Source organism: Cavia porcellus, unplaced genomic scaffold (genome assembly GCF_034190915.1).
Source record: "Cavia porcellus strain 051 isolate PalLab524CR breed Dunkin Hartley unplaced genomic scaffold, mCavPor4.1 scaffold_7, whole genome shotgun sequence".
In the NCBI taxonomy this organism is placed as follows: Eukaryota; Metazoa; Chordata; class Mammalia; order Rodentia; family Caviidae; genus Cavia; species Cavia porcellus.
Genome location: NW_026947490.1, coordinates 34,443,219 through 34,460,809, shown reverse-complemented (window position 1 = coordinate 34,460,809; position 17,591 = coordinate 34,443,219). Strand labels below are relative to the sequence as shown.

Genomic DNA, 17,591 nt, shown 5'->3' with positions numbered 1-17,591 from the left:
CATCCAATGGGCACTGCCCGTTTCGTTTGAGCCCGCCCTTCCACCCACTCAATCACGCGGGCGGTATTGTAATAAAAGCCGGAAGTCGGGGGCAGGGACGGTGGCCCGGAAGAATCAAACGCGGCCAAGGCTTCGGGCCTTCCGCCCTTTTCGGTAAATTTTGCTTTGATCCAGTATTAGCAGCCATTGTTATTCCTAAGGGTGAGCTGGAGTGATGAACTGTGGGACTGCCCACGGTATCGTTCCGTGTAGGGCCGGAGAAAAGAATCGGGAGCTCGCCTTGGGGCGTGAGGCGAAGACTGCGCTAGGAAGAGGAGCTTTCCTAGCGAAGAACCCTAGAATGGGGCACCCTGGAGAGGAGAAGGCGAGTTCAGACCCAGGGAGGCTGCGGGCAGGGGCGCCTACAGCATCCACCAGGGCCGCGCTGCAGATGGCCTTGCTTTAAAACTGCCCGCAGCCAGCGTTCCCGAGTGTGACCCACACTCTGTGCGGGTTAGAGCCTGGTCACTGCAGTTGGAGTAACTGGAAGAACAGTATTAAAAGGCAGTTTCCTTCCCACTGTCTACGACTGAGAACTTGTCTGTGAATCACTGCTACCACGGCGAGACCGTTTTCTCATGTTGTACTGTGAGCACTGGTATTTTTTTGAACAACTTTTGAAGATTAAGCCTTTAGCTTTATTTTTAAAGTTATTATTTTTGTCTTGAGACAGGATGCCACTATGCAGTTCAGGCTGGCCTTGGGCTCACTTTGTAGCCCAGGCTGATCCAGCCTGAACTTGGTACAATTCTCTTGCCTCAGCCTCCCCAGTGCTGGGCTTACAGGCATGCGCCACCACGACCAAGAGCGTTTCATTTTACATAATTTAGATCTACTGGAAAAGTTGCCGAGATGATAGTTACGCATACTCCCTGCATCTGCTCCAGCGTCTTCATCTCACAGTCAAAACTGAGAGACCAACACTGAATAGCTGGACGCTAGGCTTTACTTGGATCTCAATACATTTTCCAGAAATGTTCTCTGTGCGCCAAGTCAAACCAAGAGCACTGAAACTGTATTTAGTTTCCTTTACCAGTTCTATCAGAAGTGGGGTTCTTGAATAATGATCCCTATTTGCTTGATGGGGCAGCTAAGGTCAGTCAACAGGCCAGGTGACTTGTCCAGGCCATAAGCAGGCTGACAAGGTCTAGACGTGTCTCCTGCCAAACTGGGAAAGCTAGGCCCTTAACCTTGTAGTCCCTCTGCGTTTGTCCTTTCTGTGCTGCTGTCTGCAGCTCCCTGTAAAGTCTCAAACAGCGCAGAGCTGCCCTCTCAGAGAGCCCTGTGTGCCCAATTGGTTTCATGGGTTAGTTAGCTGGTTGAAGTGTTGTTGCAGACAGCTCTGATACAAAGCCTTAGAGGCCGATACTTCTCTTTCCTGGAAACTGATTGCCAAGAGCAGTCAAGGAGCTTTAACTTACCTCAGTACCAGCAAAGCGTTCTTTCAAAGGATGTGGCAATAGGTTTGCATACTCTTGGCCAGCATGGGATGACACCCTCTTAACTTCAGGTCAGTCAGTCGTGGAAGAAAATAATCGCTAGTTGTTTCATATTGTTTTCTAATCATTAGAGGATTTTTTTGTTTGCTTGTTTTTGGTACTGGGATTAAACTCACAACCTCACACTTGCTAGGCAAGCACTTATGCCACCAAGCTCAATCCCCAGCCCTTAATCATTAGAGTTTGAGTGTCCATTTACAGACAGACCTTGGGATTTCTGCTTCACTGAATGTTCATTTTAGCTGCTTATTTTTAGTTTATGAGCACATTTGTAGATTATGTATTAATCTTTGTTTGCCATGTGTGTTAAAGACACATACTGTCCACCAGACTGTAAATTTGCCTTTTGGTTTACTTTTTAATTCCCTGATTCATCAAATGATCATTTCCTTTCTGGTTTTATGATACTTGCTCAAGGTTTTCCCCACCCACCATCTGGATACACAGCACACAAATACCCTTCTAATTTTTCCCAAGGTGCTGTGTTCCTTTATCGTACGCTTCTAGATCTCACCCTACTCACACAGAAGTCTATGAGATGGAGCAGATTGATTCAGCAGCACTGCTGTAAACCCCATAGTGCTCTCGACACTGGTCCCGTCATGCACACACACCTTCACACTCAGAGCTGTGTTATGTTTAGCCAGGCCCTTCTGACGTCAGGACGTGTTTGCCTTTCTGAACTGGAACAGCTGCTGAGCCCAGACAGGAGCCGCACCGCCTCATGGCCCCCAAGGAGAGGCCTCCCCGCCTCTCCATGTCAGGAGCAGAACCCAGGAGACAGGAACCAATAAGAACCCAGTGGATCGTAAAATAAAGACTTCCCTTTTATTTCATATCAACCCTTTTCCAAGTTAGTGCCTCAAGTTCACAGTTGGGGCTGGAACCCACTGGAATGTGGCAGGGGCAGAAAGAAATGTGTCCCAACCCAGCTCAGTTCCACCGAGGACGAGGCTGGCAGTGAGGGGCTTGGGGTTGGCTCTGTGCTCCTCCCCTGCCAACCATGGTCCCCGTTCTTCCCCTGCAGCAACCTCCAGGGCTAAGGAGAGATGGAGGGCACTGGGGCCAGGGCACAAGGCAGTCCTGTGTGGTGTCCACAGCCAGGAGTGTTAGTGGTTGGAGCCCAGTCAGACCAGGTTAGTGGGGTCTCCTCTGGTAGCCAGAAAAGGAACTACAGAGAGAGGCAGAGACAGTGCTGACAGGCTGGAGGGCCACTTGTGCACACTCACCCAGAGGAAGCACCTGAGGGTGCTGAAGGGGAGGGCCAAGGCCAGGAAAGGGTCAGGGTGCTCCCCGGGGGGCTCACCGAGGGGGGGAGGCAGGCTCCAGGCTGGCAAGGAGGAGGGGCTCAGATAGATGACTGCCACTGTACAAAGCGCTTGGATTCCTGCCGGAGAGATGCCGGAGACAGGAGATAAAGTGGAACCCACCTTGTACTGTAGACCTCTAAACCTCAGACCTGGGGATCCAGGCCTGGCCTCCCTCAGACCCAGGCCCAGGGCCCAGCCTCCTCCCTCAGACCCAAGGTCTGGGCCCACTCTCCCCACTCAGACCCAGGTCCACACCTGAGGGTTGAAAGGGTCATCGTCCTCCGTGTCATCGTAGTCGTCACTGGGGTGTGATGGGAGTGGCAGAGAAGCAGGATGGGGACCCATCAGGAGGCCACACCCTCCCCAGCAGTGGCCCTGGGGGGTGCCTCCTGTCCCCTCCCTCAGGACCCTGTCCTCTTTCCCCTGCTGACCTGGGTGCGAAGAGGGCCCAGGCACGGGGCAGGCTGCAGAGGGCGGTGGCCAGGGCCCCAGCGGACAGGAGGGAGAAGAGCAGCAGGAAGAGCAGGCCCTCCAGCGCGTCCTCACACAGGCCGCGCAACGCCATGCCATAGTCCTGGGTTGAGGGAGGGTGTCAGTGCTCACCCACATGTGCACCATCACTGGCTCTGCTGTGTAGCACAGGTCACCCCACCCTCTGTACCTCAGTCTCCTCCCCATCAAGAGCTGTTGTGAGGATGGAGAGTCATTTACTGAAAGGCCTGGCTCCAGCCTGGGCCTCTGCTGAGCTGTGGTCCGCTGCTCCCCACCTTGGTTCACAGCAGCATCCTCATCTGAACCAGCCCAGCATCTCCACCCAGTACCTCAAGAACTCCCTGGAGGAGCCAAGGCACCTGGGAATTCCTCTGTGGGTTCATCCTGTGCATGGTGCATGTGAGTGCTATCCCTGCCTCCAACACCTAGATGCCAACCACAGCCTGCTCCCTGCAAGTATGCCAGCTGGCCACATCCTCTGTGCACACTGCCAAGGGCCCTGGGTCCTGAATCACATGGTGAGTACAGCCAGTGCTGGCTGCTGTGCCCACCAGCCCGGACTCAGCAGGACAGCAGTGATCCTGATCCAGGAGCATACCCTGGCCAGTTTTGCAAGACTGGACCAAGCGCCTGCTTGGCACTAGGTACCTCCCAGGACCAGAACTCTCCCATAGACGGAACCCAGAAGGTCATGCTAGATGAAGCCAGCAGTGAGACTGGAAGAGCAGAATGCAGGCTTGGCGGAGGCCATGGGAGATGAGGCACCAGACTGGTAGCAAAGGGGCCCACAAGGAAGCAGGCAGATGGCCCGCCCCGGTCAGCAGCAGGCCATGGGGCTGCTGCAGGGTGTGGGGAGGCAATGGTGCAGAGGCCAGAGGACTTACAGGTCAGAGTAGATAGCTGAGCTTAATCTGTGTGCAATGGGAAATACCGGAGGCTTTTAGGTAGAAGAGACCTTGATCGGATTGTGCGTTAGGAGCATCACCAGCTGTTGCTGGGGTGAACAGATCGGGTGGGCAGGGATGGAGGCTCCATGCCGTGAGGCAGTGGCTGGGGAGCTCTGCACAGAGGACACACCTGCCCACCCTCATCCTCACAAGAGCCCTGCAGGGCAGAGACCGAAACCCTCCTGCTGCTGCTGTGGCTGTAGTGGAAAGAAGCTGAAGCTCAGGGCGGGCAAGTTGCTTTGTGGCAGTCACACAGCCTGGGAGGGATTGGAACCAAGTGCCTCAGCTCCAGAACCAACCCTCCTCCCTCCTCATCCCCGATCTAATGTCCCTGTCCCCTGGCCTCCCTGGCTCTGCAACACACTCCTCGGGGAATCCCCTTTAATCTCCCTCACCTCCTGCCACACCCCACCAGCAAGTCTGTCAGCCATTCCTCTGAAGCCCATCTGGACTGCAGCCTCTGTTCATGCAGCCTCACTGCTATTGTATGTGGGTAAATTGAGGCCCAGTGTCACATGGTATCAGTAAGGGCAGACACTCTGGCACCGGTAGGTGGTACAGGCAGGCTCCCTGTGGTTTGCCTGATCTGTTGGTCCTGTTACAGGGCAGGCCAGGGTGGGGAGAGCGGTGGGCTGAGGACCGGGTCTGAGCTGAGTGGGGCCTTAGTGTGGGTGGATGGTTGAAGATACTTCCGGAGCAGAAGGGCAAGGCTGGGCAGCAGGCGGGAAGCCCTCTGCCAGGTCCCTGTGTCCTTGGCTGTGACTGCAAGTCACTTAACCTCCCCCCTCCCACTTTCAAGTCTGTAGCTTGGGATAAGGAGTCCCTTCCCTGTGGTGAGGAGGGAGAGAGGTAGCACCTGTAAAACACTACACAGTCAGGTGTGCAGGCTTCGGGACGGGAGCCCGGAAAGCAGCCAGGTCAGGATTTTAGACTAGGTCTGTCATGGTTTAGATCTAGATTGCCCTCCCAAAGTCTCATGGCTTCCATCCCAAATTCAGAAGAAGGCCTGGGAGCTCAGGCAGGGTGCCTCTGAGAGGGCAGTGTGTGAAGCTGTGAGTTTGAAGCCAAATGTGCAGTGGAGACCCCAGAAGTTTGCAGAAGCAGGAATGTGGGTCATCTGAGGAAGGCAGTAAATACAGCCTACCCGAGAGAGAGAGAGAGAGAGAGAGAGAGAGAGAGAGAGAGAGAGAGAGAGAGAGAGAGAGAGAGGCAGAGGCCTCACTGCAGGGGTGGGGCCAGCTGAGCCCTGTAGAGCTCACAGCTTGTCATAACCTGCCCTGAGTGCTGGACCCAGCTACAGGGTCTGATGTTTGCCTTGCTGGCTTTCAGTTCTGGTTTGATTCCTGTCTTCTCTCTTCCTGTTCTTCCTTCGTGGAATGGGGGTATGTGTACTTTGTGCCATTGGCAGCATTTCACTCTCTTTTTAAAATGTAATTTAATTTTATTTTTTTGTCTTTTTCTTTTTTATCGGTACCGGGGATCAAACACATGACTGCCTGCTTGCAAGGCAGGCCCTTATGCCACTGAGTAAATGCCCAGCCCCATTTCACTCTCTTTTGATTTTTATAGGACTCACAGCTAGGATCTGCCTTGAGTCTCCTAAGAAATTTTGGACTTTTTAGTAATGCTGGAACTGTTAAGACTTTGGTGACTCTTAGACATGGCCTAAATGCATTTTGCATAAAGACATGCACATGAGTCTTTTGGGGGTCAGAGGTGAAACATTATGGTTTAGATCTAGATTTCCCCCACAAGCCTCCTGTGACCCAAGGTGGGGCTTGTGGCGAGTGGTTGGATTACAGCATGCTCTACTCATCTGTGGAGTCATCCACCAGTGGGGTCAGTGGCTGAGAGCACTGTTGGGAGGTGGAGCCTGGTCACAAGAGAGGTTACTGGGAGAACAACAGGGAAAGGTTCATCTCCTTCCCTGGCTGCTCCCTTCTCTACTTGCTGGCCACCATGATATGCTCAGCCTTCCTCCACCCAGGCCCTTCTACCATGCTGTTTGTGCATTTAAGGCTGCTGACGATAGGCTAAAACTTCTGTAACTGTGAACCAAAACCAGTGCCTCTTCCTTTAAGTTGTGAGTATCAGGTGTTGTCTCAGTGATGAGGAAAGTGACTAAGCCAAGGTCCCACGGTTTTATGAGGTTGAGTCCCTGTCTGAAGGATGTGTTCATCCTCACCTTTCAGGCAGGGAAACCAAGACTCAGATGCCACAGGCCTGAGATCTCAGCTACTGCAAATGAGTGCTGCAATGAGTCCTCCCTGATGCTCTGCCCACCCTACAGGATGACGTACTAGGACAGGAACTTGTCTATAATCCTGGCTTTGAAAACAAGAGAGCTGGGGCACACCGGGGCTAGGGGACTGCCCAGGACTGGAACCCAGGCTCTCTGGAACCCTCAGGGAAGACGGAAGAAAGAGAAGGGACATATGGAAGGGGAAAAAGGAGGCAATAGAGATGGTAGTGATGGATGATAGGAAGTTAACAGGGAGAGAATAGAGATGTACGTGGATAGAGGGCAGACAGAGGCCTCCAGTATGACCAATGGGAGATGGTCAACAAGAGGAAGGAAGTCCCTCTGTGAGTTGAGGTAAGTCTCTCCTCCGGAGAAGATCCTAGAGAGGAACACAGACCTTGTGCAGGCCACGGCAGTGCAGCAGTGCCACCAACTGGTGGAAGTTTCCCTCCGTCACATTTAGTGTCTCCTCCAAGGACAACAGAGGCTTCTGCATTGGGAGGGGAGGCAGTTACCCCACTAACTCTAGGCGGGCCCATCTCCCAGCCCCGCCCACAACTTGGCCCCGCCCCCAAGAAGACCTCCCCAGCCCCACCCAGCCAATCTATCCCTTTGTATGGGTCCTGCCTGACCCTCAGGTTCACCTGCCTCTGTGGTCCAGTCCACTGACCTGCGCAGATGGGAAATGGGGGACAGCTTCTCGCTCCAGGCCTTGCAGCTGGGAGTGGATGTTGGCCAGAGCTCGCTGGGACAGCGTCAGCCTCTGTGAGAGGACAGGAGGGAGAACCCATGGCCAATGCCCTGGCCTTCACCCCACCTGGGGACCCAGGATGCTGGGCCAGCCCTGCCCCCCTCCCTTGGGGGTGCCCATTTGCAGTCCCCTTAATGCCATTTCCCTTGCCCGCAGCCCTCACCTGCTGGAAAGGATTGGAGATGGCCTGGCTGCACAGGAAATAATAATTCAGGATGTCTGAAGTGGAGGGGGAAGGGGGGCTGTGAGCCTGGGCCCCAGGACCTCCCTGGGGGAGGTGGGAAGGCAGGGCCCAGGGCCTCTCCTAGCCCAGCTCTTGGGGTCTCCCTGGACCTGTGCTCTTGCCAAGGCAGGTGGCCAACTGAGCCGCCTTCTCCTGTGGCCTCTGCTCCCCCCGCCCCTGACACCAGCATTTTTACCCTGCCCTCTTTTCCAGCAAGCCAAGGTAGGCGCAAAGCATCCCCCCCAACCACCCAGGGGGACAAGGTCCCCAGAAGCCTGGGGAAAGTGGGGCAGAAGGCAGTTACCTGAGCTGAGCCCTGTCTCCTCTTGGGTCAGGTTCAAGACATAAGTGTCTGGATTGGAGCAGAAGTCACTGACGCCCTGGGTGAGAAAGCAGGCAGCTGTCAGTGTCACATCTCCTACATCCATTCCTGGTCCCCAGCCCTCCTCCCCCAGACCCAGGGCCAGGCCCGGCCTCCTTCCTCAGACCAGGGGTCCCGGCCTGGTCTCCTCCCTCAGACTCAGAAATTCAGGTCCAGCCCTACCTTGCTTGGAGCCCAGATGTCCAGGTCTCTTGCCTCTGCCCCCTCACAACACAGGAAACCGGCCCCAACCTTGAAGCTTTGACTGAGCCCCTCAGTCTCTCCTCTAGCCTCAAGTACTGGCCCTCACCCTGCCTAGAATCCAAGAGTCAGGGCCCCACAACTCACCACGGCTGTAGCTGCCTCTAGACCCATGGATCCCCAGCTGAGGACAAGCACCAGAAGACTCATGGCGGTCATCCTGGAGGGCGGCATGGGAGTGGGCTGGGTCCCCATCTACCCACCTTCCCTTTTCAAGTCCTACCCCTCAGTCCTGTCATAGCCCACCCTGACCCCACAACCTCTGGAGTCCGGAGAATCCAGATGGAGCACAGAATGAGATCTGGCCAGGTGGACCCACAACTGCAAACCAGGGGGGTCAGGGTGAGGGGATTCTCTCCCCCAAATGACCCTGGGAGCCTGTTAGTCTCAGTTCTGAGAGGTCCAGAGCTCCACAAGCCTGCTCCAGATCCACAGGGGCCAGCTGCCCCTCAGCCCTGCAGCTGTGCTGAGGTGTGCGGTCTGGCCCAGGGCTAACTCTGGCCTGGCTTCCCCAGGGTGGGGGAGGCTGGGGGTGAATGTGGTGGGGGGTAGTCAGTAGGTGGGAAGGGCACTGGAGTACAAACCAAAGGCCCCCCACTGGGATAGGAGCATAGTGGGCTCTCCCAATGATAGCCAGCAGGTGTGAGTCCCAGCTCCAGCACCTCCTAGCTGTGTGGCCCAGAACAAGTGACTCAACCTCTCAGGCCTTCATTGTCCTCTGCTAAACAAGGACAAAAGCACCTGCCTAAGAGGCTGGGACTGAGGCCGGAAAGAGGGGTGGTTAAACATAGGGCAAGAGGTTAAATCAGAGGGAGGATGCCATGCTTCCCTACACAGTGAGGCAGCTTCTGTTTCGAGCTCTTCCTGTCCTGGGAGGGAGCCTAATGGTGCTTCCGTCACAGGGAGCTGGTGTGCCTGGCCCTCAGTGGGCAAGGTGTCAGTGGTCAGCCTCATCTGCACTTTGAGTGTGACTGACGGGTGCTCCTGGCTCTGGTGTGCTCCACCAGGCCATCCAGGGATGCACCCAGCCTCTGTGCATCCGGAGGACTCAGCTGTGTAGCTACGTTCCTGCCACCCACAGGCACTGAGGAGGACGGGCCAGGGTCCCTCCCCCAGGACAAGCCAGGGGCAGGCTGCCCACACTCACACGACCACCAGCCACTTGCTCTGCTTCGCCAAGCCCAGGAGGGTGAAGAGGCAGATGAGGAGCTCCAGGAGCAGCAGGAGGACGTATGCCAGCCACCTTGGGAGAAGGCGGGACAGCAAAGTTCCAGGGAGGCCAACGAGCAGCCCAGCCCACCTCACCTCAGCAAAGAACACCAACACCCTCAGGGTCACCCAAAGCTTAGCACAGCCTTGCAACCTCCTGCTCCCAGTGTCTGGCTTGCAGGACTGGTACCTCAGGAGGCAGGGCACCAAGGTCGAGCACCTGGAACCTAACCGGACCACAAGCTCTGACTGGGCCTCTTGCAGCCTGGATTCCCTGCCGAGCCCTGCAGAGCCAGATAGCTCAGCAGGCACTAGGATCTCATTTAACAACCCTGGGGCTCAGTGTCCAGAAGTAGCCCAGCCCTCCACTTAACTAGCTCTGTAGCAAGGCCAGAGCTTTAACTTCCTTGCCTCAGTTTCCCTACCTGTAATGTAGGGAGCACAATACTGCTGACTTTCAAAGGTTGTTGCCTGGTGAATGAGTTAATGCACGCAAAGTTCTCAGCAGAGTGATGCTGAGGATGACTTACACTAAAGAAGGAGCTTTAAATGGTGTTTCATAATTAACTAGATGTAAGAGAATAATTCCCCATGATTACAGGACAGGACTCACAGCCAGCCTCCTGTGCCCAGCACACAGGAAGTAACTAGTAAGCGATGCCCTTCTCAAGGGTCCCCACTTAGCTGTGGCTGCTCTCTGTTGGCCCTCATCTCTGCCTGCCTCCCCCACACTCTCCTGGAGGCTTTGACTGAGGAGGACTCCCAGGTGTGGGACACTTTCAGAGTGGTGCATCCAGCAGACACTCCCAGGTGGCCATGGCTCTGCCCCGCCCTGGCACTGACCATACAGCTGTCTCTTCCCCTTCCAGTGCCCAGCTCCTGCAGCCTTAGGCACAGAACCTCCATCAAGGCCAGGCCTTCCTGCCTCCTCTTGTCTTTGCCCCACAGGGCATCCTGTTTCAGCCAAGGGCTGCCAAGGAATAGTTCCAGGATGGCATCTTCTGCATCTCAACCCCCAGCCCAGGGCAAATGAAAAATTCCTAGTAGACAAAACAGTGAACACCTCAGCCTGCTGGCGGCTGGAAAGGGTGGCTGCTCCAGAGCCTGCACATCTGGGTCTTCTCTTTCAGTGCTACCTTCTAGGTGTGGCTCTCCTGGATTGCCACAAACTGCCAACCTGTCCCCACCTAGGCCTTTCTCTGCCCAATTTCCTCCAAAGCCCTCACCACCCACCACTTTAACAGCAATATATTTTGCTCCTCTTTTTTTTGGTATAGAGAATCGAACTCACCACCTTACTCTTGCTAGACAGGTGCCTGTGTTGCTGAGCTACATCCCTGGTCCTATGCTTTGCTCTTTTGCATTAATTTTTTATCGGTGCCCAGGCCTGTGGTGGGAGACAGGGACCTCCTGCCCCACCCCCATGCCTGGGACACTTTCCAGCACTCACTGTGAGCCTTCTGCCACCCAAGCACTCAACAGATACTGAGTCAACCACCCCAATCAAGAGGGCGGTGCTACCTCGAGGCTCACTTTACAGGTAGGGAAACTGAGGCACCAACCAGGCTGGAAATAATGTAGCTTGTTGGAGGCCACCTGGTTAGGGAGTGGCCACTTGAACCTCAGGGTCCTGAGCACTGGGTGCACTGTCTCTTTCCTCAGAGAGCCGAGTGAATATTTGCTGAATGAAGTGAGTCCGGGGTGACATAGGTCCAGGAGTAACATTAGTGCAGGACTGGTTGCTGAGTGAGTCCAGGACTGAATGAAAGGTGAGTGAATAAGAGTGGAGCCATAACTGGGAGGTGAGTGAAGGGGTGAATGTGTGTAGGTGAGATGGGCCAGGAGTCATCTGACCCATGGAGATACAGCAGGGTTGACCAGCCTGGCACACTGCCCTTGAGGGCAGCAGTCCTCCAATGTGGAAGGCCGCTGCTGCCCTGTAGGACGGTGAACAGTGCCCCTAGCCTCCACCCACCAGACACCAGTGGTGACAGCCCCAACTGCCCCCACATTGTCAGTGGCCCCCCAGGAACCCAGCTTGAGAAGTGCTGCACAGGGTTGGGGAGATGCCACGCTCACCTGTACTCCTCCACAAAGGACACCTCTTCGGCCACCTGCAGGGGATTCAGGGGCACTCCCTGCCAGAAAGCCAGCCCCTGCAGCTGCTGGGCCACCGCCTCTGCCTGCCGCCGGGCCCCCCTGGCAGCAGCCACCAGCTCTGTCCGCTGAGCCAGCACCTCCTCCAGGGTGGTCAGCTCGGTGCGCACGGCCCTGCCCAGCCCCTCCACCGTCTCCAGCACCTGGGGAGGGCAAGGTCTCAGGTCTAGGGAGGATGCCCCCAGGACAGGTTTTGGGGTGAGTGGTAGCAGGTGTCTGAAGAAGGTTCCCTGGACTCTGAAGTCCTGCTATGGCATCTTGTGTCTCCATCAGGACTCAGGATGAAGACCCCAGCCCCATTCCAGGATGAGGTTTGGGGTCTTAGGTCAGAAGTCTACATCTGCCTTCCCATGTCTGGGGCCTGAAGTGTGGGTCCCGTGGCCCAGCATCCAGTGTGCAATGCAACCAGACATGAAACCTAAGGCCAGTGGTGGGGCCTGGAGCCCTGGATCATGGGTCTCAGACTGGGATTACCCAAGCTTGCATTTGAGCCAGAGGTCAGGTCTGCAGCCCTGGGTTGAGCCCAAGGACAGGGCCTGGGGTGCTAGTGTTTGTCACTGGTTTGGGCTCTGGGTTGGGGTCTGAGCCAGTGGGGGGTCGGTATGGGGTTCTGAGGGCTGGGCACACCCTAAAGGCTGCACATTAATTAGACTGTGTTCCTGAGTCTGGGGTCCTCCAAGTTCTGAGTTTGGATCCCTTCATCCTGGCGTGCAGGCCCCCAGGTCCAGGGGAGGGCCCCTCACCAGGTGGTCGATGGTGCTGAGAGTGTGGTTGGCATGCAGCAATGCAGAGCTGAGCTGGGACACCCCGTCGCTGGTCTCACTGTTGCCATAGAAACCAATGCCAATGCCAACACTGAGAAGAGAATGACAGAGAGGAGATCTCAACCAGTCTGAGAGCCCAAGGGACAACCGTCCTCCACAGGCACCCTCAACTAGCTGCCTCAGCTTTGGCCCATCCCATTGGTCCAGCCCACCCTGGGAAAATAGTGTCTCCAGCTAACCCACCCAACCCAGTTGCCAAGGTAACGAGAAAGGCTTCTCCATCACAGCAGGAGGACGTCATTGTGATGCTAATAGTGGGTGGAGTGGTAGAAGGGAAGGGGCCCCCAGATTTAACTTGAACCTCCCCAGAGCAGGATGGAACCCTGGATGAGGAGTCACCTTCTTAGTGACGACCTGCCCCCTCCTATTCCCAGTGTCCAGCCTTCTCAGTGCCTGTCCTAGTAGCGCTAAGACCCTCAGCATTGGCCCCTCCGGGCCTTAGTCATCCCCAGTCCTTCTTCCTTGGGTTCCTCCGGGCACAGGCACCCAGATGCCTACCTCTTCTGGTGTGCCCAGCTTCCCTTCCCTACCCAGTAGCCCAAGCGTTGGGCAGACTGGGAGAGGAATATGAGAAAGTGGGAGGGAGGGCAGGGGTGCACCGGGAGGAGGCAGGCGCCCCAACCCAGCCAACACAGAGATCCATTGTAGAGCCTAAATGTGGGGGCCCACGCTGCTCCTCCAGCCTGTGTCCTGCTGCCAGGGGGTGAGAGCCTGCCCCCTCAGCGTTCCTGGCCTGGCTACATGGCCCACCCCCACCCTGGGATGGGTGCCCAGTGCCCCTGGCCCCATTGTCCGGCCTGACAAAGCTCCCCTTGTTCCCAGGCTGAGGGGGCTGGGCTGGGTCTCTCACCCACTGGGCCTTTGTCCACCTCACCACCCATCCTGCTAGATGAGGAGGTGCCTTGGATACAGGGCACCCAGCCCCCCAAGCACCTGCCAACATACACCCTTTTCTGCCTACTGGTCTGCTGGGGCTACCTGTTCTAGGCCTCTACTGGGCTGGCCATAGGAGCTTTGGGTACCGGGTGCCTCACTGGCTGGCCATGGCCTGCAGGTCTGGGCCCTCAAGCCTCTGGTCCTTTAAGCTGTGGCACTGTCTAACTGTCCCTGCCCAGTGGGAACAGCCTTCTGGGGAAGGCTGGGCTAGGAACGGCCTGGTTCATGGAGAGTTCCAGAAAGGCCAGGGTTAGGGAGTTGTCTGAACCTCCACTCTGCCTCCCAGGCGGTGCCAACTTGAGTGCAGTCTCCTCTATCCCCCTGAATCTTTGGGACTTTCAAGCCAGGTATGACACTGAAGTCCCGCAGGGACAGCGGGAAGGGGTGGAGCACACCCCAGTGGTCCTGATCAAGAACATTCAGGCCTGCTCTGCCTCTCTGACCAGAATGCAGGTTTTGGTGCAGAGCTCCTGGGTCTCCAGGTTCAGTGTCATCTGTGGGGAATTCACATCACTGAGGGAATGAGTGAGTGGGGGTCATCACTAATTATCACTTACTGAGGACAACAGACAGCCTGGTCCTGTGCGCTCACCTAGTCTGGCTTTGCTAGCAGCCGGGTTGTACTGTGAAACCCACTTTAAAATGTGGGAGCCGCGGCCCGGAGACTAGCTATTTGCGGGCTGCCCAGTACTACACCATGGAGCCTACCCTTCCCCTCGGGAAGGCCATTTCTCCTTGAGACCGAAGATCTTCCCCACACTGAGTGGGTATGGCTCTCTCTGCAGAGAGTGGTGCGTGGGATTCTCCTTCCTGTCTCTGGCCCACCTGCCCCAGGATGCCAGCAGTTAGGGCAGCAGTGGGGAGCCCTGCCCACACCACACCACCCTGGGACCCCATTACCAGCCGACGAGGAGGGCAGCAATGCAGCTCCAGGTGACACAGCCTCCCCCGGGCGGGGGGCTCTTGGCTCCCGGGGGCTCGGGTGGTCGGCAGCAGCAGAATCGGATGAGGTAGACAGCGATAAAGATGAGGCTGAGGCCCAGGCCCAGGCCTGCCAAGGCCGCCACCAGCATCAGGGCCTGGGGCAGGAGAGATCAAGCCTCAGAGGGTACCCGCATGTCTCTGGCAAGTGGGGGCCCAGCCCACCCTGAAGGCATTCTGGTTTGTGAGGAAAGATGGGGTCCCTAGCCTCTCCCAAGTTGGTATCTGGGGGCTCTGGGATTTAGGATTAGGTTGTTGCACGGGGCTTCCAATGGGGCAGCCCAGGCCTTAGGTTCCAGCTCCATTCTGTCCTCCTGTGGCTGTGTCTTTCCCTTTCCGAGCCCTCCTCTGTGCCTGCTGCAGTGAGGCCATGGGAATGGAGTGTCTCCCACAGACCTGTCAAGGCTCCCTAGAACTGTGTGGGACTTGAGCAACACCCAGCTCTGTGTGGGGTAGAGGGAGGCTTCCTCTTCCCCCTCTTTCTCTCCCTCAAGGTTCCCTGTCTCTCTTGCTGCTGAGCTCACCCGCCCACAGCTGCATGAGGCTGTCACCCAGGGACTAGGGGACTGGGGACCCAAGAATGGTGTGCTCTGTGACAGCCAGCGTGTGTGTGTGTGTGTATGTGTGTGTGTGTGTATACGAGTGTGAGTGTGCTCAAACATGGGGCTGGGAGGGAGAAGAGTGCAGAGGGAGGGGAGGAAGACACAGGCAGCAAGGCAAGGCTCAGAAAAGAGCCTCAGAGACAGGAGAGCAGGGAGGGAGGGGAGGGTGGGGGAGGTGGAGAGAAGAGATGAGCTGGAAGAGGAGACAGTCAAGGCTGGCTGGGAGCATCGAGGCCTCCTGGCAGATGACTGCTTCTCCCAGGCCTGGGTAGCAGCAAACCCGGGCTCCCATCCGCCCAGAGGCCCAGAGTGGTGCAGGGCTATGCCTCGGGATAGGGCTCCCTCCTCGTCTACCCCCTCTGTCTTCTGTGTCCAAGTGTGTGCCGTGCTGTGTTTCCATGAGATTGTTTTGCAGCTGAGTTTGCCGTCATGCAGTGGGGAGACCCCAAGTGTGAATGTGAGTGTGAGTGCCAGGTGTGTGTCACAGTGTGGGGGCTGCAGGGGGAGGACTCTGGTGGGCACAGTTCCCAGAGGCTGTGGGTGAGCCATAGCATGTGTGTGTATGGGAGTCTGAGAAGGAGCACAGGAATGTGTGTGCACCCTGTGTCTCTATGAGTGTCAGTCAATATCTGCATTCACCTGTGAGCGTGCACATGTGTGTATATGAGAGTGTGTGTGAATGTAAATGAATGTGGATGTGTGTGAGTGTTCATGTGTGTTAGGTGTGAGTTAGCATGTGTGTGAGCGTGTAGATGTGTGCATGCAGGAGTGTTTATGTGTACCCTTGAGTGTGTACATATGAAGGTGTATGTGCATATGTATGAATACACGTATTTGTGTGTATATATGCACATCCATGCACAAGTATATATGTGCATGCATGTGAGTGTGCATAAGTGGACATGGAAGTATGTGCATATGTCCACATGGTAGAGAGCATGTGTATGCTGTGTGCACGAATTTGTGTGTACACGTGTATGCAAAGTGTATATGTGCGTGCATGCAAGGGTGTATGCATGCAAGAGAGTGTGTTCTGTGACTGTGCATCCCTGTGCTCGCGGTGGGGTCCCAGAGTCCTGGGTCGTGACCCCATACGCATGAGGCTGAGCACTCCAAGTCGCCAGGCCAGAGCGAGCGCGTGAGCTCCGCAGCTGTGTTGCGTAAGCTCTATGGGCCGGGTTGGTGCGCGCGGGGCGGCAAGGGGGCGGTGCAGGAGGCGGGGGAGCGGCGGCCGTGACCCACATAGCGATACTGCCCAGCTGCCTCCCAGAGACGGCGCGAGCCCAGCCGGGCCAGGGTACCCAGCACTGACCCGGCTCCCGGAACCGAGTTCCGCCCGCAGCCGCCCCCACCCGGCCGAGCCTCCCGCTCACTAATCTCAAAGTCAAAGACTTGCGTTAAAGTGGGTCAGGGGACCGCGCTTCCTGCCGGCGGCTGCAGCTGAGCCCCCTTCCGAGGACCCCGCTTCCCGAGGTTCCCACGGTGTCTCACAGGCCCCTCGTCCGAGCTCCCCGGCCCCTGTCCCTGCAGCAGCGCCGGCAGCCCCGCTGTCCCAGGACGCCCCAGCCCCCTCCTCCAGCAAGCTCCAGCTCCCTCCTTCCCCCACCAGGTCCTGCGACGTCCAGATCGGGCGCCCCTCACCCCCTACCCTTGGCGCCAAGTCCACTCTCCCAGGCCCACCGTATCTGGGGCACGTCAGCCAGCTCCGTCCTATGGAGGCGGGGTCCTCTCGGGGGACCCCGAAGCAGCCCTCCATGGGTGACCCCGGTGCGGCCTCCGGGCATGTCTGGAGCGCCCCGCATCCCACCGGCCTAGCTCCCGCACCCCCCCCCCGGACTTGGGGTCGAGGCTCCCCTTTACTTAGGGGAGGGTCGGCCCCGCTCCTGTCCCTCGGGAGCTACAAGAGCTGCATCCCGCGCTTCTGTTCCCCAGACACCCCATCCGCGGGCCTCCCCGGGCCCCAGCCCCGCCGCGCGGCCCCTCCGTGGAGCGAGCCCAGCCCGCGCCCACCTGCTGGTATTGCTGCTCCTGGGGCGCGAAGCCGCTGGGCACCGGGCGCAGCTGGAAGTCAGCGCGGGGCAGCTGGTGCAGGAGGTGCACCCAGGCCGAGGGCTGGTAGCCTGGGGGCGCCCCCATGGCCCCGGGAGGGGCAGCGGGCGACGCGGGAGCCGCGCAGCCGAGCGGGGCGCGGGCAAAGCGGGGTCTGCGGGCTCCTGGGAGCGAGTGGCAGGCGCGGGGCGGGGTGGGGCTCGGTGCTGCCCCCAGAGGCGGCGCGGGGAACTGCGGTGCGGGGAGGCCGCCACCCGCCTTGCACCTGCGCTGCCAGGCAGGTACTGGGTGTCTGGAGGGTGGGCGGTGCGGACTTCCAGGAGGGCTGGGCACTGCGCTGTCACCCTGGGAAATTACGACCCGGTCGGTTATCTTTAAGTCCCCGTGAAGAAAGCTGGTATTTGTTAGCGTTTTACAAATCATGGTCAGTTGCATCAATGAAAATCCCACCCTCTATGACCCCCAAATGGGCGCCTCCCTTTGGATAAAAGCCACTTTCCGGCTTTTCTGACCTGTGTACGGGAATAGCTTCTATTCTTCCTATGCACACAGGCTACTCCAGAGCGCACCTGAGATTCTGAGCCGGTGCAGGGACCTTGTGTCTCTGCAAGGACACTGTGACTGGTGCCTAGGACCCATCCCATCTGTATAAGGGAGCCTCTTGTGTGTATAAGAGCCCCATCCAAACTAGGGATCAGCTCCAGGTAC

The 17,591-nt window shown here is 57.3% G+C and overlaps 1 protein-coding gene and 1 long non-coding RNA gene across 3 annotated transcripts; one reads left to right on the top strand and one right to left on the bottom strand.

Annotated features, from left to right (window-relative positions):
* Window positions 1-20: 20 nt before the first annotated feature.
* LOC134476919 (uncharacterized) lies at window positions 21-1,876 on the top strand. Its single transcript, XR_010048748.1, has 2 exons — window positions 21-153; window positions 253-1,876. It is a non-coding gene; the product is annotated as an uncharacterized LOC134476919 (long non-coding RNA).
* A 468-nt stretch (window positions 1,877-2,344) lies between these two features.
* Window positions 2,345-17,084, bottom strand: Ttyh1 (tweety family member 1). Of its 2 annotated transcripts, XM_063253289.1 has the most exons (14): window positions 16,845-17,082; window positions 14,152-14,330; window positions 12,235-12,346; window positions 11,414-11,634; window positions 9,273-9,368; window positions 8,213-8,285; window positions 7,808-7,883; window positions 7,444-7,499; window positions 7,200-7,292; window positions 6,927-7,019; window positions 3,280-3,422; window positions 3,104-3,149; window positions 2,845-2,925; window positions 2,345-2,709 (listed from the first exon to the last, which is right to left on the bottom strand). In XM_063253289.1, exons 1-13 carry the CDS (start codon window positions 16,968-16,970, stop codon window positions 2,887-2,889), a joined length of 1,353 nt encoding a protein of 450 aa, XP_063109359.1. In that variant the 5' UTR covers window positions 16,971-17,082; the 3' UTR covers window positions 2,345-2,709; window positions 2,845-2,886. The 2 variants fall into 2 exon arrangements, with proteins under 2 accessions (XP_063109359.1, XP_063109358.1); XM_063253288.1 differs by lacking the exon at window positions 3,104-3,149 and having other exon boundaries at window positions 16,845-17,084.
* Between the last annotated feature and the right edge of the window lie 507 nt (window positions 17,085-17,591).